Consider the following 19436-nt stretch of genomic DNA (forward strand, 5'->3'; position numbering starts at 1 on the left):
TTTTATGTTTATATTGGCGAAATATGTAATAGAGAAGTGCTAGCTAGTGAGGAATAAATTGGGTATTGCGATATTCTTCCATCTCCTCTTTTTTTTTTTTTTTTTTTTTCTTTTTTTGTTTAAAAGGATATGCAAAGTTTTTATAGGATATAAATCCTATTTGCATGTTCTCAAAGTTTAATTTGTTCAATCCATTGCACTGGTTAAGAGCACTAATCCACGAGAATTTACTAGCTAGTGAATTAAATTGGATTTGGCGTAAATAAATAATTTTGAGTGTTTCGTATGGTGTATTAATATTTTTGTTTGAAACATAAAAAACAAAAGGGAGAATGAAAGTGTTAACTAACAAAGCCTGAATTTTACGAATAAGATTAGGAAATTTTGTCATCTCTTTTTTCTTTTCTGTAAAGGGATATGTAAATTTTTTATATAATATAAATCCTATTTGCATGTTCTCAAGTTGAATTCGTTCAATCTCCTAGACATGTTCTCAAGGGGCATTTATTTTAAGAGTTTGAGAAATCTCTGTTTTTGGTTTCATAAAACCACAAAGGATTGAGAGCTTCGTACGTACAGCAGAATTCAAAAACAATTCACAAACTAAAGAAATACCTTGGCGGAATATAAATTAGAAATGAGAATACAGCCGTAGCTGTCAAGAGACAAGACACCATGGAGTGAAACAAGTAGTCCCATGAGCTGCTGCTGGGCGGCTGTTGAGACCTTTAGTCATCTTGATTCATTGGATTTTATCCTTAACCATTAAGTACCTCCCAATTGTTTAGCCACGTTTCTGCTAAGAACATAACTTTAACATCTCACCATTCAATTCTCTCGACTTTGTTACTTTTTTTTTTTTTTCTTCTTATTTTTAATCAAATAAGGAAAGGTTACATGGGATCTAAATTGGAAAGGGGCCGGGTGGATTCTTAACAAAAGACTCAAAACATAATACAGTGAAAAAAAAAAAACATTAATTAAAAAAAACTATTATTATTATTATTATTATTTTTTTTTAATCTTAGAGAAAAGTCAAGAAATAAGCGGCAGAAGCGGTAGCTGAAGCAATTGGGACATGAACCTCTAAATGTCCTTCAACACATACCAAAAGGACATCAACCTCAAAAGGCAAATCCCATTAAGTTCATAAAAATTATACAAGTAAATTTAATTCACGCGGGCAATTACGTTGAAGTGCATTCATTCACAAATAAGCACAAAAAAAAAAAAAAAGTGGCAAGAGCTAGTCTGCATACCTTTCAAACTATCTCGGATCGTCAATGTCTCTTTAAACTTTAATTTGCATCAATGTCTTTGAAATTATCAAAAATTGTTGTTGTACTTCTAATTAAGCTAGTAAAATGATAAAAATGGCCATGAAGTTTTTAGTTAAGACGAAAATAGCCTTATAAATTCTGTTAAAAAGGGAATAAAAGAAAAACCAAAAATATAATCCTGCCTTTTTTTAAAAAAAAAATTAGAATTTTAAATTATTTTTATTTTTATTATTCTTTGACAAATTTTAATAATTTGGGAAGGTATTGATGCAAATTAAAGTGTGAGGAGATAATGAGAATCCCTTCTAGTTTGAGAGACGTGTGATTTTTTTTTTGGAGAAAATAAAAAGATTCGCCTAAGCCGTTAAGAGAGCCAAACGCATGCACTTCAAAAGCAAAAACCTTTCGGCTCCTCTAAACAGAATTAATCTGTGAGTCTTTAGTTGAGGAAGGTGAAGACTGAAGCTTTCAGGATCGGAGATTTCATCCAATTTCATCGCCGTTAAAGCTGAGGTAAAAAAAAAATATATTATTTCATTCTTGTTTTTTTTTTCTTGTGCCTTTTTTGTGTGTGTTTATGTACCATTCAGAAAGCGAAAATGGCATATCATCCAAAATGTTTCTATAATTCTCCACCGACCTCCCTCTGAAATTTCTTTTATTGTCGGTTTAATTTCTCCTCTCCAAATCGTGTTAAAGTGTTGTGGCTGGGAAAGAGTGTTTATGTTTATTTGAGGAGGGAGTTCATGTCTGGTTTAGCGTGAGAGGCGGTGTCGGTGTGTGGTAAATGGCCGAAAGCCTTTCGACTGGTTCTAGTTGTGAAATGAATTATGACGCAGGAAGGCAAGTGAATTAATTAAGTCCTTACGCCTCGTTCGGTTTATAGAATGTGTATTTTATTAAGAAAATGAATAGATAAATTAGGTATTACTAAGAATAGAAGATGTTAGAATTGAATAATTGTTCCAATTTTTTAATTTGGTAGCAACACATATTTCATAATTGTAATTCAACCAAAATTACTGAAAAAAAGTCATATGATTTCTAACTTTTCCAAAATTCAAATTAAAAAAATAATAATAAAAAATAAAAAATAAAATTTGGTTGAAGGTGTGAGGGTGGCGCAAGATCTACTGTGGGCAGATGACTTTTTTGGAAGAGGAATGATAGGGACCCAACTTTTTTGCCCAACAAAAGTCCAAAAAATAAAAAATAAAATTTGGTTGAAGGTGTGAGGGTGGCGCAAGATCTACTGTGGGCAGATGACTTTTTTGGAAGAGGAATGATAGGGACCCAACTTTTTTGCCCAACAAAAGTCCAACTTTTGCCTTATTTATTTTTTAAAAATAAAATAAAATAAAAAATGGAAAAAATGTTTGAAGCAACCCTATCTATTTTTTGTCTTTCTTTTATTTGGTATTTTTAAAAAAATGAAAAATGATATTTTTTTCATAATAATGTCATTTTTTTTCAAGAAAATGTCATTATTATGAAGAAAAATACTATTTTTCATTTTTTAAAAAATACTAAATAAAAGAAAGGCAAAAAATAGATAGGGTTGCTTCAGACATTTTTTTCATTTTTCATTTTGTTTTTTTTAGAAAAAAAATAAAGGGTAAAAGTTGGACTTTTGTTGGGCAAAAAAGTTGGGCCTTTAGCATTTCTCTTTTTGGAAAACCTTGTCCATTCCTCTATGTAAATTCCTAGGAATAGATCATTTCATTCCAATGGTTTATTCCGCAAACCAAGGGAGTTCATATCGGTTATGGATAGAGTTTTCCTCCAAATTGGGTTTGGAGAAAATTCCTCAAACATATTCTATAAAAATGACATGTGTTACTTCTCATGTGAAAATCACATTTTTTTAAATTGCAAGAACAAAGTTTGAAGAAATTTTATTAAAAAACCATGTACTTCTCACATGCTATTTAAAAAACATATGTTTTTTTACATGAAAAGTTACACATATCATTCAATAAATTTGAGAAATGTTCTTCAACCCAACTTTGAGGAAAACTCGCACTACAAAAAAATTACAATTTATTGACGGAGGTTTACTGACGTGTCAGGTGACTTGACACGTCAGTAAACACTCCTGACGGGGCTATCCTGACGCGTGTAAGGCGTGAAGAATGTGGGTGTCAGGAAATGAGAATTCCTGACGTGCCATTTTTGGCACGTCAGGAATTCCTGACGTGCCAAATTTTGACACGTCAGGAAATTCTGACGTGTTGATTTCAACACGTCAAAAGAATTCCTGACGTGTCAACTTATAACACGTCAGGAATTCCTGACATGTATATTTTTGACACGTCAGAAAATTTTTTTGACGTGTTGCAATGGCGCGTCAAAAAATATTGACGTGTGGAAAATTTGACACGTCAGTAATTCCTGACGTGTCAAATTTTCACACGTCAATAATTCCTGACGTGTGAAAAATTAACACGTCAGGAATTATTGACGTGTCAATTTTTGACACGTCAGGAATTACTGACGTGTCAATTAATGACACGTCAATAACTCCTGACGTGTTAATTTCTCACACGTCAGGAATTATTGACGTGTCAAAAATTGACACGTCAATAAATTTGGTTCGTTTTGAAATTTTTTTTCCCTCCCCCCTATATTTTTTGTGATTAATTTCAGGACTATACCCGAATTTTGTGTTACGTAATACCTGATATTCAATCTATCCATCAAATCCATGCAAATAATATACAATTTTTCCGTCAAATAACATACATCATATCCATTAATAGCAATCACAAATTATCCAAGAAAACTAACTTCAACACATCATAATATCACAACTAAAATAATATATATACATCAATCACAAACTATCCATCAAAACTAACTTCAACACGCCAAAATGACACAAATCACAAACTATACACCAAGACTAACTTCAACACACCAAAATGACACAAATAACATAATATACACCAATCACACAAACTATCAACGGAAGCGATCTTCAACACACCAAAAATGGCACATACTAACTATATATACACCAATTACAAACTATCCACCAAAACAAACTTCAACACATAAAAAATGACACATACTAACGTAATATACACCAATCACAAATATAATTACATCAACTTATATACAAGTGTGAATGGCCTAAAGTTCTCAACCAGACTATCGATCATTGACATCCATAGCATCCTCTCGACGATGTCCATTACCTGCAAATAATAAAACAAACAATATTCACCAATAAAACAACCACCAAACAAATAAAATTCACTAACTGCAGATGATAATACAAACAATCATTGAGCTCGAATACAAACAATCTGTCGGTAACTTGAAAGAAAAATGACTGAATATTCACCCAACTCAGTTGCATGTTAATTCTTCCACGGTAAATGATATAACTAAAATATATAAAACTTTGAAGGTAGCAGAAAATTCATATAAAAAACAATAGAAAAACATTAAGTCAATATATATGCATGGTCACAGAGCAATCAATAATATATAGATATGAGAGAATGAACTTCGTTTTTATTTTTCCATTGCAATTATAGAACTTCCATATAGGTTATTAATGTTGGGAATTCAATGGAAGAGATGATAAACACAAAGGAAAAGCATCCTCTCTAGCATTAAGTGCATTTATATCTATTTATATTTAGAGTTACCAAATTAAGTTTGTGAATAATTGTTCTTGATGAGTTTGATCTGCATGTGTTGCTTTGTTCCATGCAGTTATATCCATTTATACGTGCATGAATAACTCTAAATAATTATCTCAACCAACACTATTTCATAGTATACCAAATTGAAGCCAACAATTTAGAAGTTCACCAACCCAACCATGATATATAAACCAAATTTAACCAAGAGTTACAACATCATTAATTATTTAGAATGACTACAACATATCCAAACTCTTAATTTAGAAGTTCATATATATATATATATATATATATATAGACAGTTCTAAAATTAAATTGACTACTAACAAAGCTCATACCTGATCCACTGTCGACTGACGATCGCACCATCGCAACAGGTGGGGAAGCACTGTCTGGTGGAGTGTACAACCGCATCAGCTCCTCGAGTTGGCGGAAACGGGCATCAAACCTTGCTTGACGTTCAGCCTCCTGTTCAGCTACCTGTCGAGCTATCCGCGCATTGTTCTCAGCCATCTGCTCCGCCACTTGCTGAGCTACCCGCGCATTGTTCTCGGCCAACAACGCATCTATCTCTTCCTTATGCTGCGCCCTCTCCGCCTCAAGCGCTCTATCAAGTGTGTCTTGTGATATCGTGGAGTACCTGACGTTTTCTGACCTTGCCTGGGACGGTGTATAGTATGAGCGAATGGTCCCCTGCACAGGCAGAATATTTGGTCCAGCCATCTGAACCCGACCGGCATATTCAGGCTTATTTCCAATTGCCTGGTCAAATGCGTCGTTTGGCGCCCACCTTACCGTTCCCTCTGTGATGCTAGCCGATGCTGCAGGGTCGGTGGGTATAAGCTCCTTCATCCGTTCCTGTTTGTCACATTAAATATTGAGTCAGTGGGGCGCACAACCGTTAATCAAAAATAATTTATCAAATATACAAGCAAGACAATATATGAAAGGTGAGTAGTAGCATACACATCTCTCCTTCACAATATCATTCGGATATGAACCGTTCTTCTTTGTGTGTGAACGGACGTAATTTTGTGCCCGAGTAGGTTGATGGCCCAAACGTTCGGCCTGCAGATAACATAGGACATACATATACCATATTAACATATAAAATGATGACATGTACATTCACATCTATAAGTATAGGATAAATTACACACTTACCTCCTCCTGTGTCAACCTGGCATAACTCTTTGATCCGGTGCAATGCGGTGAATCATTTAATGCTCGCAATGTCTTCATTTTCGCCGCATACTCCTACACAGTTAACACTTTTAATATGTTAATACTAATACAATTAGGGTCACTACACAACACAAATAGTTTAGCTCATGACCTACCCTATTCTCCTTCGTACACCACCTCTCTAATAATATATCCAAGTCGACAGCATTGTACTCTCCCAGCCTCTGTCCCCCCAGTCTTGCCCGTATAGTGTCCGGAGTATCTTCCTCGGTAATGGCACAAATTTTTTTAAGATCATGCCTCCATGTCCGCAGCTTAGAGCCCATATCCTTAAATGCTTCATCCTTCACAGCTTCCAAGTTGTACTCGGGCGGGACGAAAAAGTATGCCTGCACAAGATCAACATTGACAAATTAAAAAAACTTAAAATATGTGTATATACATATAGATATAAACGCGCATATATATTTGCAACTTAGAGCGTATATATACATATATACGCTCTAAGTGTCATCATATTATTAAAAAACATACCATCAATGCGTCCCAAATATCCTCCTTGGTACGGTCTGGTACCTTCGACCAATCGTCCGGTATTCGGACAAAATTGCCGCTCCTAATTATGTCTCCGGTCATCCGCCTAAACCTCACGGCGCTAAATCCAACTGGCTGGAATGATGCATTGTACTCTAGTATGATCCGTTTGCCAGGGGGGACTCCTGGCCGCCTATGCGAGTCTAGGATGGTGCACACCTCGATGATGGTGTTTCCTTCAGAATCGGTACCTAACAAATTTAAAATTAGAAAGGTAAGTTATTTCGAATTCAATATTAACTAACATATTAATTAAAACATAATATGTACGACATTAGAGCATATACACTTACTTATGGTCCGGACCTGCCGAGGGCCTAATCGGTCGCTGGGAGCAGGGTCGGTGGGCTGCGGGTCATCAGTGGCCTGTGCCCCACCAACCATGTCTTCTTGGGCCTGTGTCTCTGTATCCTCCATACCTGCTTTGCATGTTTTTAGAATATTTAGAATTCTCTGAAGTTGTACTTGTAGTTGAATATAATTAATATTGCACCAGTATAGTTAAAAATTTTCAAACTTATGAATCTTTAAAAAAAACAGGCGGGCGTACCTGCGCTATGCTGGGTGTCTAGCAGCTCGACGTCACCCTCAGCACACTGTCGTAACTCGCTGTCCCGGTACGACCCAATCCGATACCCCATCTGCGCCATGCCTATCCGACTGTATGGAGCATATACAGGGGTCTCCCCTCCCATAGTACCTGGAAGGACTGGTCTATATCCTTCCTGTACCCCTAGAAGCTGAGCAACGTCTTGTTGCTCGCTGTCATCAAGTTGGGCTGCCGGAGACCCAGGCGACATCGACTGCCGCAATACGGCCGAGCCCCTGCGTGCTCTCTTCTTCCCCCTTGTACTCATGGTACCCTGTGAAAAAACACCACAAACCCAATTAATTTGATATAAAATGTACGAAATATTCACTACCTTAAGTATGCATGACTCATAATGGTACATAAGATATATATCATATTTTAGCATATGCACAGATTAATTAAGTGTGTTGATGTAATGTGTATGTAGTGACCAACTACTAATCTAAACATTCTAAACATAAATATGAAATTAACTATACAAATATATATACATACGCTTCGGTTGGATCTAAGTCGTGTCTGACGTATTCGATATGATCTTGTATATCGTGATCAACATTGCTGGGCAGTATCAGAGGCTCACACTCGTGGTAATTGGCACATGAATCTGGATGTCCGTCACCCTGACCAACGTCGTATATGTTTCTAGGTTTGGTCGTTACTGCGCAAGCCCAATCTGGGCACCTATCATCTTGTACATAAAATATCTGGTCAACTTGTGAAGTTAGCACATATGGCTCATCAGAAACTAGTTCTCCCGTGTGGACAAGGTTTTTGAAGTTGACGAGTACTATACCATACTCATCCACCTTGTACCCCTTGTCCCTGGTGTTGTCTGCCCAATCACACCTAAACATTACGTACTTAGTCCTGTCGTAATACTCAACCTCAAGTATTTCCGTTAACTTCCCGTAGTACGTGTCGCCATCAAGAGTCGGCACACACACCCCGCTGTTCTGGGTCCTCTTTCCGGCATCAGATGCAATAGTGCAAAATAGTTTGCCGTTAACCACATATCTATTGTATCTGACTGCTGCCTCCCTCGGCCCTCTACAATGCATGACCAATTTGTCACCAAGTTCTTTCCTAGAGCGCTCGTCCAATCGATCGACCTGTGAATATATTACGTACAATGAAAACGTACGGTTACTAACTTTACTTGATTTTACAAAACATAACACGCAAATAACTCCGACAATTGCTTTAGGTAAATATGACATCATTCTTACGTAGTCACGGTACCACTCGCAAAACAAGTCATAATGTTGGGTTTCCAACTGAGCCTCTGTTGTTCGTCCCCTATTGCATGATCGCCTAAGTGTATCCATGTGCATCCTACAATTCGATATTATGTTAATTATAATTCAATACGAACAGTACTGTAACATGTTCATTGAGCATGCAAGGTGCGGGCAAGAGATATCGACTTACGTCCGCAATTGATGAAACTCGTCCAAGTTGAACATAATATACCGGTGTATCTGTGTCATTGTGATTCGGTTGAGCCGGACTCGTGTTCCATTACCCTTCGAACCATCCGGATTTCTTTGTATCCTATTGTGAAAGGTTGGTGTGTTTTCTAAATATCTCGAACAAAACGTCACCAACTCAGTTGCAATGTAGCCCTCCGCAATGCAGCCCTCGGGAGCCGCTTTGTTGCGCACATTAGATTTGAATACTCCAAGGCTCCTAAAAATGAACCAATACATATTTTTAGTTTAGTTAGTACTTGACATGTCTTGGCACCTTAAACCCAAAAATGCAAGAATATCTACAAACACATTTTACCTTTCTGCCGGATACATCCATCTATATTGTACTGGTCCACCGAGTCGGCATTCACGGATAAGATGCACGACCACATGAACCATACTCGTAAAAAAGCTGGGGGGAAAAACCTGTTCCATCTTGCACAACGTGGTACAGACGTCACGCTGTAGTCGGTTAATATCTTGTTCGGTCAATGTTGTTGAACATAGGCACCTGAAGAACGTGGACATCTCAACAAGAGGTCTAACCACGTTGCTTGGAAGTGATCCGCGCAATGCAATAGGTAGAAGCTGCTGCATCAATACATGACTGTCATGACTCTTTAACCCGGATATCGTACGGTCCTTAAATCATATACAACGAGAAATGTTCGAAGCATATCCGTCGGGCACCCTTACATTTCGTAGCACTTTCAAAAAATGTGTTTTATCATCCTTGAACATCGTGTGGGTAGCTTGTTGAATATAAGTCTTACCATTCTGCGGGTCCACAAATGGATGAAGTGTACGTCTCAAACCCATCTCTTGCAAATCTAAGCGGGAGCCAAGGTTGTCCTTTGTTTTCCCTGCATGTCCAGTATTGTACCAAGTATGTTGTCCATCACGTTTTTTTCTATATGCATAACATCAAGATTATGCCGCAATAAATTATCTTTCCAATACGGCAACCTAAAGAAAATACTTTTTTTCTTCCACACCACATTAGGAGTATTTGTCTTCTGCTTCTTTGCTTTTTCTTTCTCAGCCTGCCTTGCCTGACCGGCGTTCTCATCCCCAAACACCATCCCTTCTAATTGGCTTATGACTTCATCTCCACTTAGTACATCAGGGGCACATTCTAGCTCTACGGTGTCGTCAAATGTTCCTTTGTTCCGCCTCCACGGATGATCCATGGGCAAGTATCGCCTGTGCCCCATATAACACCACTTATGGCCATGTTTTAACCATTTCGACCTTGTCGAGTTTATACAGCAAGGACATGCCTTCTCACCCTTAGTAGACCATCCAGACAAATCTGCGTATGCTGGGAAGTCATTAATTGTCCACATCAACTGCGCTCGCATAACAAAATTATTTTTCTTTGAGACGTCATATGTGCGTACCCTTACATTCCATAGTTCTTGTAACTCCTCAATTAAGGGCTGAAGGTAAACATCTATATCCATTCCAGGTGAACTTGGGCCCGGGATAATCAATGATAGTATAAAAGATGTCTGTTTCATGCACATCCAAGGAGGCAGGTTGTAGGGCACAACCATTACAGGCCAAGTGCTGTGAGATGTAGTCATGTTCCCAAATGGATTAAATCCATCCGAGGTTAGTCCGAGCCTTACATTCCTGCTGTCCGATGAAAACTCCTGATGTAAGTTGTCGAATGACTTCCATGCTTCGCCGTCGGCTGGATGCCTCAATACGCCATCGTTAGTGCGGCCTTCTGCATGCCACCTCAAGAAGCGTGCTGTATGTTCTGACATAAACAACCTCTGTAGTCGTGGTATGAGTGGAAACCACCGCAACACCTTCACAGGATGTTTCTTGCCCGACGATATGGGTTGACCGTCCTCATCTAAATTAATTGCTTCAATCCATTTAGATTCTCCACATACGGTACATGAATCCAACTCTTTATTGCCCTTCCAAAATAGCATACAGTCATTACGGCATGCCGGAATCTTGTCATACCCTAGCCCCATGTCTCGTAAAAACCTTTTCGCCTCATACGTATTAACTGGCAGAGTTTCGTTACTCTCAGGCAACAACTGATTGATGAACTCTAGGAAAGCCAAGAAAATCGAGTTACTAAGTCCACCAACGCACTTCAAGTTGTACAGGTGAACAGTCGCACTTAGTTTGCTATGTTTTGTCCCAGTATGAAGTGGTTTCTCCGCCTTTTTAAGTAGGTTGTAGTACTTTAGTGCATCGCCCTCAGCGGCTTCTTCAGTCACAATTTCCTCACCCCCTTGCACCACGGCCTGAGGCTCACAATTGTCTTCCCCGAGTACTTCGTGCATGCCGAATAAATCACGCAACATCCCGTGCATGTCTCCACCCTGATTTGCGCTTGCACCCGCATCTGAGGCCGGGCGATTAGAATTAGACCCGGTTTGAAGACCTTGTACATGCTTCTCACCGTGATAGAACCAAAGTGTGTATTCCGGCATCATTCCTTTTCCCCCTGTCAAGTGGTCGAATACGAAACCCGGCGGGTGGCGCCGGTTATTTCGACAAACCTTACACGGGCAATAGATGAATCCATCAGGAGTTCTACAGTTACTAACTGCAAACTCAACAAACAATCTACACCCATCTCTGTATTCCCTCGTACCCCTAGACTTTATCATCCAACTCTTGTCCATTTTTATCTACGTACATGAGTTAGGAATAAATACATAAGACTTACAAATTGTATACCTACTTTCAAGCACATGGATGTATATAAACATAAACCGATACCTAAATATTTGAACCACATAGAAATATAAACCTATACATTCTCATATAGGGATAAATTGTTTATGTCCAAAAATATATACATATTCATGCGTATCTACATTCATCCGTACTGATGGGTGTATTTATAACCCTTATCTATTATAATTAATCTACAAAAACCAAATAAATAAAAAATACTTGATCCAAAATTTAAGCATTTTCTTTGGTGGGGACTCTAAACAAATTAATTATAGCTAGCTTATAACTTATAGGGTTGTTCTATTACATCTACCGAGCTAGGTTTGTTACGAGGACCCTAAATACAATAAATATAGCTTAAATGTCGTTAGCCTTTGGCATGAATTACTAGGTGATGACATGCATATATGGGTAATACTACACGTACTTAATTAGAAGGTCAAACGATATATATTGAAATGAATGATAGATTAAAATTGACGTAATGTGTTATAAATTCCTTACTAATAAGCCAACCTTTTCATTTAAACAAACCTACCAAAAAAAAAAAAAAAAAAACATAGCCACATTTAAAAAGCAATTATATTTACAAAGAAAAACCTACCTACCATAAAAAACATCATTTTGCATGCATCTATATTTTCAACATACAATAAGTAATTAATTAATAGATACTCCTAAAAAAAGAAAAAATTTAACATCAATTACAAGCTCACAAATACTCAATCCCATACATTATTGAAACATCATGCGAATATATGACAAAATGAACCATAAAATTCTGCAATATACAACATAATGTATATATCTTATATATACAGCAATATATATACATTACCTAAAAACTATATAAAATAAAACAATATAGAACAACACAATATATGCATATATATATTCTGCAATAATAAAACAATAGTATATATCAAATAAAACAACATAAAACAACACAATATATATATATATATATATATATATATATATATATATATATTAATCTGCAATAATAAAAAACAATAGTATATATAAAATAAAACAAAATATATATATATACCTGCAGGCCGGTGAGATGGAGGAGATTGGCGGAGCAGATTCGGCCGGAGAATCGCCGGAGACAGCAACGGCGATGTCGAGGCGGCGGTCGGCGACGGGGAGTGAGCTAGCTAGAAAGAGTGGTACGTATGGCGCTCCGGCAGAGAGATAGAGCTGATCACGGCCGGAGAAAATGTATAGTAGGAGAAGGTAGAAGAAAATGAGGAAGAGTGAGAGAGGAGATATGCAGAAGATCCAAAAAAAGCAAAAAACAGCTGGAATGGCGCCTGGCGGGAGAGAAGAGAGACGAGCTGGGTGCGTGGGGGATGAAAGTTGCAGGGGAGGGAAAATCAAAAAAAAAAGAAAAAAAAAAAAAGAAAAATAAAATATCAGTGTGGTAGGTGCGTGCGATGGGACGGCCAGCAGGCGCTGGCCTTCCCAAGGCACGCTCCTGACGTGCCACATGTGGCGCGTTAGGAAATATATATATATATATGTGTGTGTGTGTGTGTGTGTGTTTGTCAGAACGTTAATATCATCGATCACCAATATTGTTACTTTAATTATTTTAATTAATGAAATACCAAATTTGGTCGTATCTCATAATTAAATGAACGAGATCGAGAAAAATGCATGTTATACGTACATATATATATATATCCTTTAGTATAATTTGAACCTTGCATGCACGTTAAATTCATGTTGCATGGATTTGCTATATATATATATATATATATATATATATATATATGGTATCTCAAGTAAAACATGGCTGACCGTTGGAAATTTTTTTCTTTTTTTTTTAAAGTTTTGAATGATCAAATGGAATGGGTTACGGTACATGCTACGTGAAGAAAAGTATATATTAAAGTACTGGTCGGTGCTTGTTTTCATAAAATTAATTTTATTGAATGTTAATTGGGATTCGATCATATTGTACAATATTAAATTACCTTGGAAATATATATATATATATATATATTTCTTTATATTTATATAGTATAATTCTTGACGTGTCAAAATGACACGTCAACAATTATTGACGTGTTATTTTCACACGTCAACAATTCTTGACGTGTCAAAGTGACACGTCAACAATTATTGACGTGTTAATGTGACACGTCAACAATTATTGACGTGTCACTTTCACACGTCAACAATTGTTGACGCGTCAAAATGACACGTCAGACGTGTTAATGTGACACGTCAACAATTATTGACGTGTCACTTTGACACGTCAAGAATTATTGACGTGTTAGTATTTGACACGTCAGTAAATAATCAATCAATTATTTATTAATTTTAAAATAATGTCAGACTAAATTTGACTCATATTTACTGACGTGTTGAAAATAACACGTCAGCATTTACTGACGTGTTGAAATAAACACGTCAGGAATTATTGACGGGTAGGTTTTTACACGTCAGGAAATAATTTGTTGACGTTCCACTTTTGACACGTCAGCATTTACTGACGTGCCAAAAAAAATTACTGTTTACCACGTGAAGAAATTGACGTGGCTCGTTGAGATTAAAATGGATGAATTAAACAGATTTTGTTCTTTGAGGTGGCTCGTTGAGATTTTACCAAATGTTCCTATATCTATAGATTGTGTGTGTTAGATCAAGTCTTTGATCATCTCATCTGAAAATTAATTGGCTTCCACTAAGAGAAGCCAAAGTTTTTTATGGCATTTAAAATAGCATGTCACAAGGCATGTTCTAAGAGCGTCCATGTGAGCAGCGCAACACCGTTGTACGTACATCAATAGTGTAATTCAATCATTTTCTTCTTTCCCTTCCTCTTGAGTTGTGTGGCTGAATCCCTTGAGAGCTATTCACTAAGTAACAAAGTCGTTTAGGGAATCATTTTCTTCATTCCCTTCCTCGAGTTGTGTGGCTGAATCCCTTAAGAGCTATTCACTAAGTAACAAAGTCGTTTAGGGAATCATTTTCTTCGTTCCCTTCCTCTTGAGTTGTTTGGCTGAATCCCTTGAGAGCTATTCACTAAGTAACAAAGTCGTTTAGGGAAAAAAAAAAAAAAAAAATGTAACAGAAGTGACCATGCAGGAGAATGAAACGACCGTGGAGTAGCCCAGATATATTGAAACTCCTTCCTTAATGCATGCAGGGCCGTAGTTCTTTGAGCTTCCTCAGAATATCAGAAGCAGGAGAAAAGAGTTCAAAAGAAAGACATGGAAGTGGTATACCCTCTTTCTGCTGACAATGATGCAACTGGTATACCCTCTCTCTCTGATTTTTGGTGACTTGCTTTATGTTCTTAGTGTATTTATGAAAAAGCTGCATGGCCAATTCTTGCTTGCCTCTCAAACATGTATTTGAGTTAAAGTTTAGCAATGTTGAAAAATAAACTTAAAAACCAGCATGATGGAGCAACTTAGTCAAGTACTCTAACTCTAAGCTGCATTTCAGTCATATATATTATAAACTTTTATTTATTTCGTAGTATATTTTTGAAGAGGGTAACATTCAACTCCAGGCTAGCTATTCACAATCTACTTTAGGTCAATTATGTAAGGTAAATAGATGTACTAAATTATGGGATTGAATACGCTATCCTAATACTTCTGCCAAAATTATTTCGAATACAATGGATAGAACCCAAAATTCCCCTCTTTAGAGGGAGAGAGCTACCAATTGGCTAAATAAATTAGGCAAATTAAGGTTTGATATAATAAATTTGGAAATTTAAGAACCACTCTACTGTCCAACCCAATGGCTTCTGATTGAATATATAATTAACTATCAACAAAAAAAGTATCACAATAATTAGCTTCATATTTTTTTAATCTGATTTTTCTTTTCAAAAAAAAAAAAAAAAAATCAGGAATCGTTCAATCAACTAGAGATCTTCCACCAGCTCATTATACATTTCAAATCAAGAATTTCCCAAAACTGTTAGGGATGGAGGAGGAAAAATGTAACTCGGGCGAGTTTGAAGTTGGCAACTATCAATGGTTCATCTTAAGGACTCTCCTTCAGATTGGGACCCTTGGAAGTTAGGTTGTCCGAATTTCATTGAACTGAGCAACCTAAGGAAACGGGACTATGGGCTCCACTTACCTTGGGCAGGTTGGCTGACACCTTAGGCTGACTAGAGTAGGTGGGGCCCGTAGTCTCATTTCTTAGGCTCAGAAATTCAGGCAGTCTAATTTCAGGAAATTCCCATCCCCCCTTCTCCTTTCAGTTTATTTTTCTTTTTTTTTTTTTTCGGATAAAAAAATATGAGCATTTTCATTTCTATGTCTAGGAGATTGGTACTTTACCCAAATGGGAAAAAGAATAGCAATGTGAACGGTCACATCTCTCTATACTTGGCAATAGCAGCTACCAATGACCTTCCACTTGGCTGGGAGGTTAACGTGCACATAAGATTCTTTGTGTTTGATCAAATCCGAGACAAGTACCTGAGTATTCACGGTACCTTCGCCAAAAACTTAGTAAATATTGTACACAATCTTAGACTTGAGCTTTAAGTTTAAAGCTTCACTTGCAGTTTGTCCATCGGGATATATCTCGCTAATATATTTACAATTGCTTGTGAACCTCAACAACTTAGATGCGAGTGGGAGGGTAAGACGCTTCCATAAATTGAAGACTGAATGGGGATTCGATCAGTTGCTTTCCCATGATACTCTCAATGATTCATCAAATGGTTATCTTGTTGACGACACTTGTGTCTTGGGGGCAGAAGTTTTTGTTATTAAATGTAATGGCAAAGGGGAGAGTTTGTCAATGATAAATGAACCTCAAAGTAATATTTTCACTTGGAGGATTGACAACTATACAAACATGAAAGATGAACTATACTCTGAGCATTTCACTGTTGAAGGGCGAAGATGGTAATTTGCGTTTTGCTCTTCTATGTCAATGTCAAATAACTTTACTTATTCTGTTAGTTCACAACCTTTTATCTTTATATTTTGGATACAGGAAGTTGAGACTCAATCCGAAGGGATTTGGCACAGGAGCAGGCACATGCTTGTCTCTTTATCTCTACTTAGGTGATTCAGAAACTATTCCTCCCAACAAAAAATTGTGTGCAAAATACAAGCTGCGAGTAAGGGACCAAATCCATGGCAATCACCATGAAAAGACAGGTCTGTTCTTTTGATTTTCACAAAATATATATATATATATATATATATATATGCTCTAAGCCTTCATTTCTTTTCGACCTCAACAGAAGAAAATTTTCCTGAAAAGTTACACGAAAAACCAATCTAAAAAAATCTAATAATATGACCAATTCTTACCTTACAGTTGACCACTGGTTCTCTGATCGTATCGGTTATGGTGTCCACGAGTTTTTGCCATTGAGAGATCTCCGGGACGAATCAAAGGGCTACTTGGTACGTGATGGTTTGTTCATTGAATGGCAAATCGATGCCATATCTGTTCTTTTTTAAAGATTTCTCCTCAAATTAACACTATGTTTAAATTGGAGAAGCATTGTCTCATTGAATGGTAATTGGTAACAATAATAGATTGCCAATTCTATCCTCTTATTTTTCTTTTCTTCAGATGGGTATGTAAAAGTTTTCTATTTGCATGTCCTCAAAGTTTAATTATGTTCAATCCATTGCACTGGTTAATATATATATATATATATATATATATATATATATATATCAAGTACTTTTGTGCTATGAAGTAGTACTTCTGGGTAAGTATTTCTTTAAAAAAAATGATTAATAATTTTTTTGGTACCTCGGTTTACACGTTTTTAATCTTTTCTCGTTAGGTTTTAAAACGTGACAAATTTAGTACCTCACATATGGCAAAAGACGGAATCACTACCTTCGCTAGGTTCTGTCAGTCCCAACTAACGGAAGTCCACGTCATCTCCAATAATATTGCGACATGTTGCCTAAAATTAAAAATAATTAATAATAATAATAATAATAATAAATGAAAATTTGAGGTCCTCGTTTTCTCTCTGAATGAAAATCACACAACTGGCTATGATTCCTTCCAATTCACCGGCCACTCTCCACCTGAACAAAAAACGGAGAGGAAGAAATTGAGAGAAGAAAAAAGCAATCTCTCTCACTCTCTAACTGATATTAATTTCATTGTTTTACAAGTTATTGTTAGCCGTAACGCGAAGAATTTTATTTTCTTAAGAGACGACTTTTGTTGGAAGTGAATTTAGTAGGAAAAAAAATGCTGGATCTTAATCTAAGTGTGGGTTTAGCGAATTCGGGCTCGAATTCAAAGGGAACGGTGACGAAGAAGCTTCGACACTTCTCTGGAAACCCAAAGGAGAGCTTCGGAAGCTTCAATTCCTCCATAGTCAGTGCCGGCGACAAGGTCTCCACCGCCAAACACAAAAGCAAAAAAGAGGAAGATAGACCTGGAGCTGGGACTTAGAAGATGGACATCCTCTTCGCCCAGATCCAAAAAAGACTTCAAAATATAAATAAACGAAAAATTTACTGTGAATCACGAGGACAAGACATTTTGCTTTGTATTTAGTTTATAGAAATTTTTCCAGATTTGAAGATTATTGTAAGCCTTCGATTTTCTCGGCGACAACTTCGGTTTTGATTTTGTTTTGTTTTGATTCTACGTTGAATGCGGTTTTGATTCTGCATGGAAGTCGTGGTAGACAATGAAGGTGATGGAGCCGATGGCGAGTAGAGAGAAGGCGCAGATGAAGAGGGAGTAGAGGAGAGAAAAGCGTTCGTTGTTGGAGAAGATAGGTTCTTGTTGATGATCGTGGGTATGGAAATCAAAAGGGTGGGCACGAAGGAGGACTTGGGTGTTTTTGGGGAAAGGATCGGTGAGGAGGTGGAGGGTTGGGTAGACGACGAGGGAGAAGGAGAAAGGAAGCAGGAAGAGTACCGAGAGCGCCTTTTTTTTTTTTATATTGTTTTATTATTATTATTATCATTTTAATTTTTAGGACACATGACATATTATGGGAGTGACATATGAAAATTTCGTTAATGGGACTGACAGAAATAAATGAAGCTATTGATTTTGTCTTTGACTCTTTTCTCATAGGTGAGGTATCAGATTTGTCACGTCTTTAGGGAGAAAAAAATAAAAACGTGTAAACTGAGGTACCAAAAAAGTTATTAATCCTTAAAAAAAATAGATTGGCCGAACTCCCCAAAGCTTCAAAGAGATAAGAGATTTTCATAAAACTTTGGTTTTATTTAATAAACACAAATATGTGATCATAGTGTTATTTGTCTATATTATTTAATTAGGATTAATAAAGAAGCAAAAATCAAAGAAAAAGGTCTATAAATTTCGACCAAAAGAAACATTTTGTTTCTAAAACTAAAATTTTGATTGAAAGCTTTCATATCTTGATTAGATTTGTTTTTTTCTTTATGATATGATACATGCAAATAAACTTAGATTTAATCTAGATTTGTTTTTGTATAAAAAATAAAAAAATAAATAAATAAACGAAGAAAATATTTGTTTTCATAGAAATACACTGGCTTGAAATTTTCGACCAAGAAGGATTTTGTTTCTAAAAAAAAATTGATTTTCATAGACTATTTAAAGTTAAATATAAGCGCTTTCATATATTGATTAGGTTTGAATTTTTGATGAAATGATACATGCAAAATTAACTTAGATTTAATTTAACAAGAAAATATTGTTTTCATAGAAATATCTATGCATGAAATTTTCGACCAAGAAGGATTTTGTTTCTAAATAAAATGATTTTTATATACTCGATTTAAAGTTAAACATGAGCTTTACTTGAACTTAATATAGATTTAATCTAAAGAGTAGAAAGAATTAAGTTTCTTTAGACATATAGTGCATCGAATTTTGGGCCTAAATTTGGTTTCCTCTTAGGAGTTTAAGCCTAGCGTTAAGAAATTCAAAACCTAAAAGGCAATAGGAAGTGTCCTTAGGGTTTTTTTGGGCCTAA

General features: G+C 36.4%; 1 protein-coding gene and 1 pseudogene across 2 annotated transcripts; one reads left to right on the forward strand and one right to left on the reverse strand.

Annotated features, from left to right (window-relative positions):
* Positions 1 to 1717: 1717 nt before the first annotated feature.
* LOC132190995 (BTB/POZ and MATH domain-containing protein 3-like) lies at positions 1718 to 17096 on the forward strand (annotated as a pseudogene). Its single transcript, XR_015909140.1, has 7 exons — positions 1718 to 1793; positions 14646 to 14752; positions 15363 to 15492; positions 15786 to 15955; positions 16095 to 16377; positions 16469 to 16635; positions 16799 to 17096. The product of XR_015909140.1 is annotated as a BTB/POZ and MATH domain-containing protein 3-like (transcript).
* LOC148583890 (uncharacterized) lies at positions 5816 to 11430 on the reverse strand. The gene is made up of 9 exons (XM_088510808.1): positions 9093 to 11430; positions 8736 to 8993; positions 8534 to 8639; positions 7796 to 8416; positions 7263 to 7575; positions 7006 to 7131; positions 6695 to 6903; positions 6274 to 6507; positions 5816 to 6001 (listed from the first exon to the last, which is right to left on the reverse strand). The coding sequence occupies exons 1-9, from the start codon at positions 9371 to 9373 to the stop codon at positions 5816 to 5818; spliced, it is 2334 nt and encodes a 777-aa protein (XP_088366934.1). The 5' UTR covers positions 9374 to 11430.
* Positions 17097 to 19436: the final 2340 nt, after the last annotated feature.

Source organism: Corylus avellana, chromosome 9 (assembly GCF_965113065.1).
Source record: "Corylus avellana chromosome 9, dhCorAvel1.hap1.2, whole genome shotgun sequence".
NCBI classification, from domain to species: domain Eukaryota; kingdom Viridiplantae; phylum Streptophyta; class Magnoliopsida; order Fagales; family Betulaceae; genus Corylus; species Corylus avellana.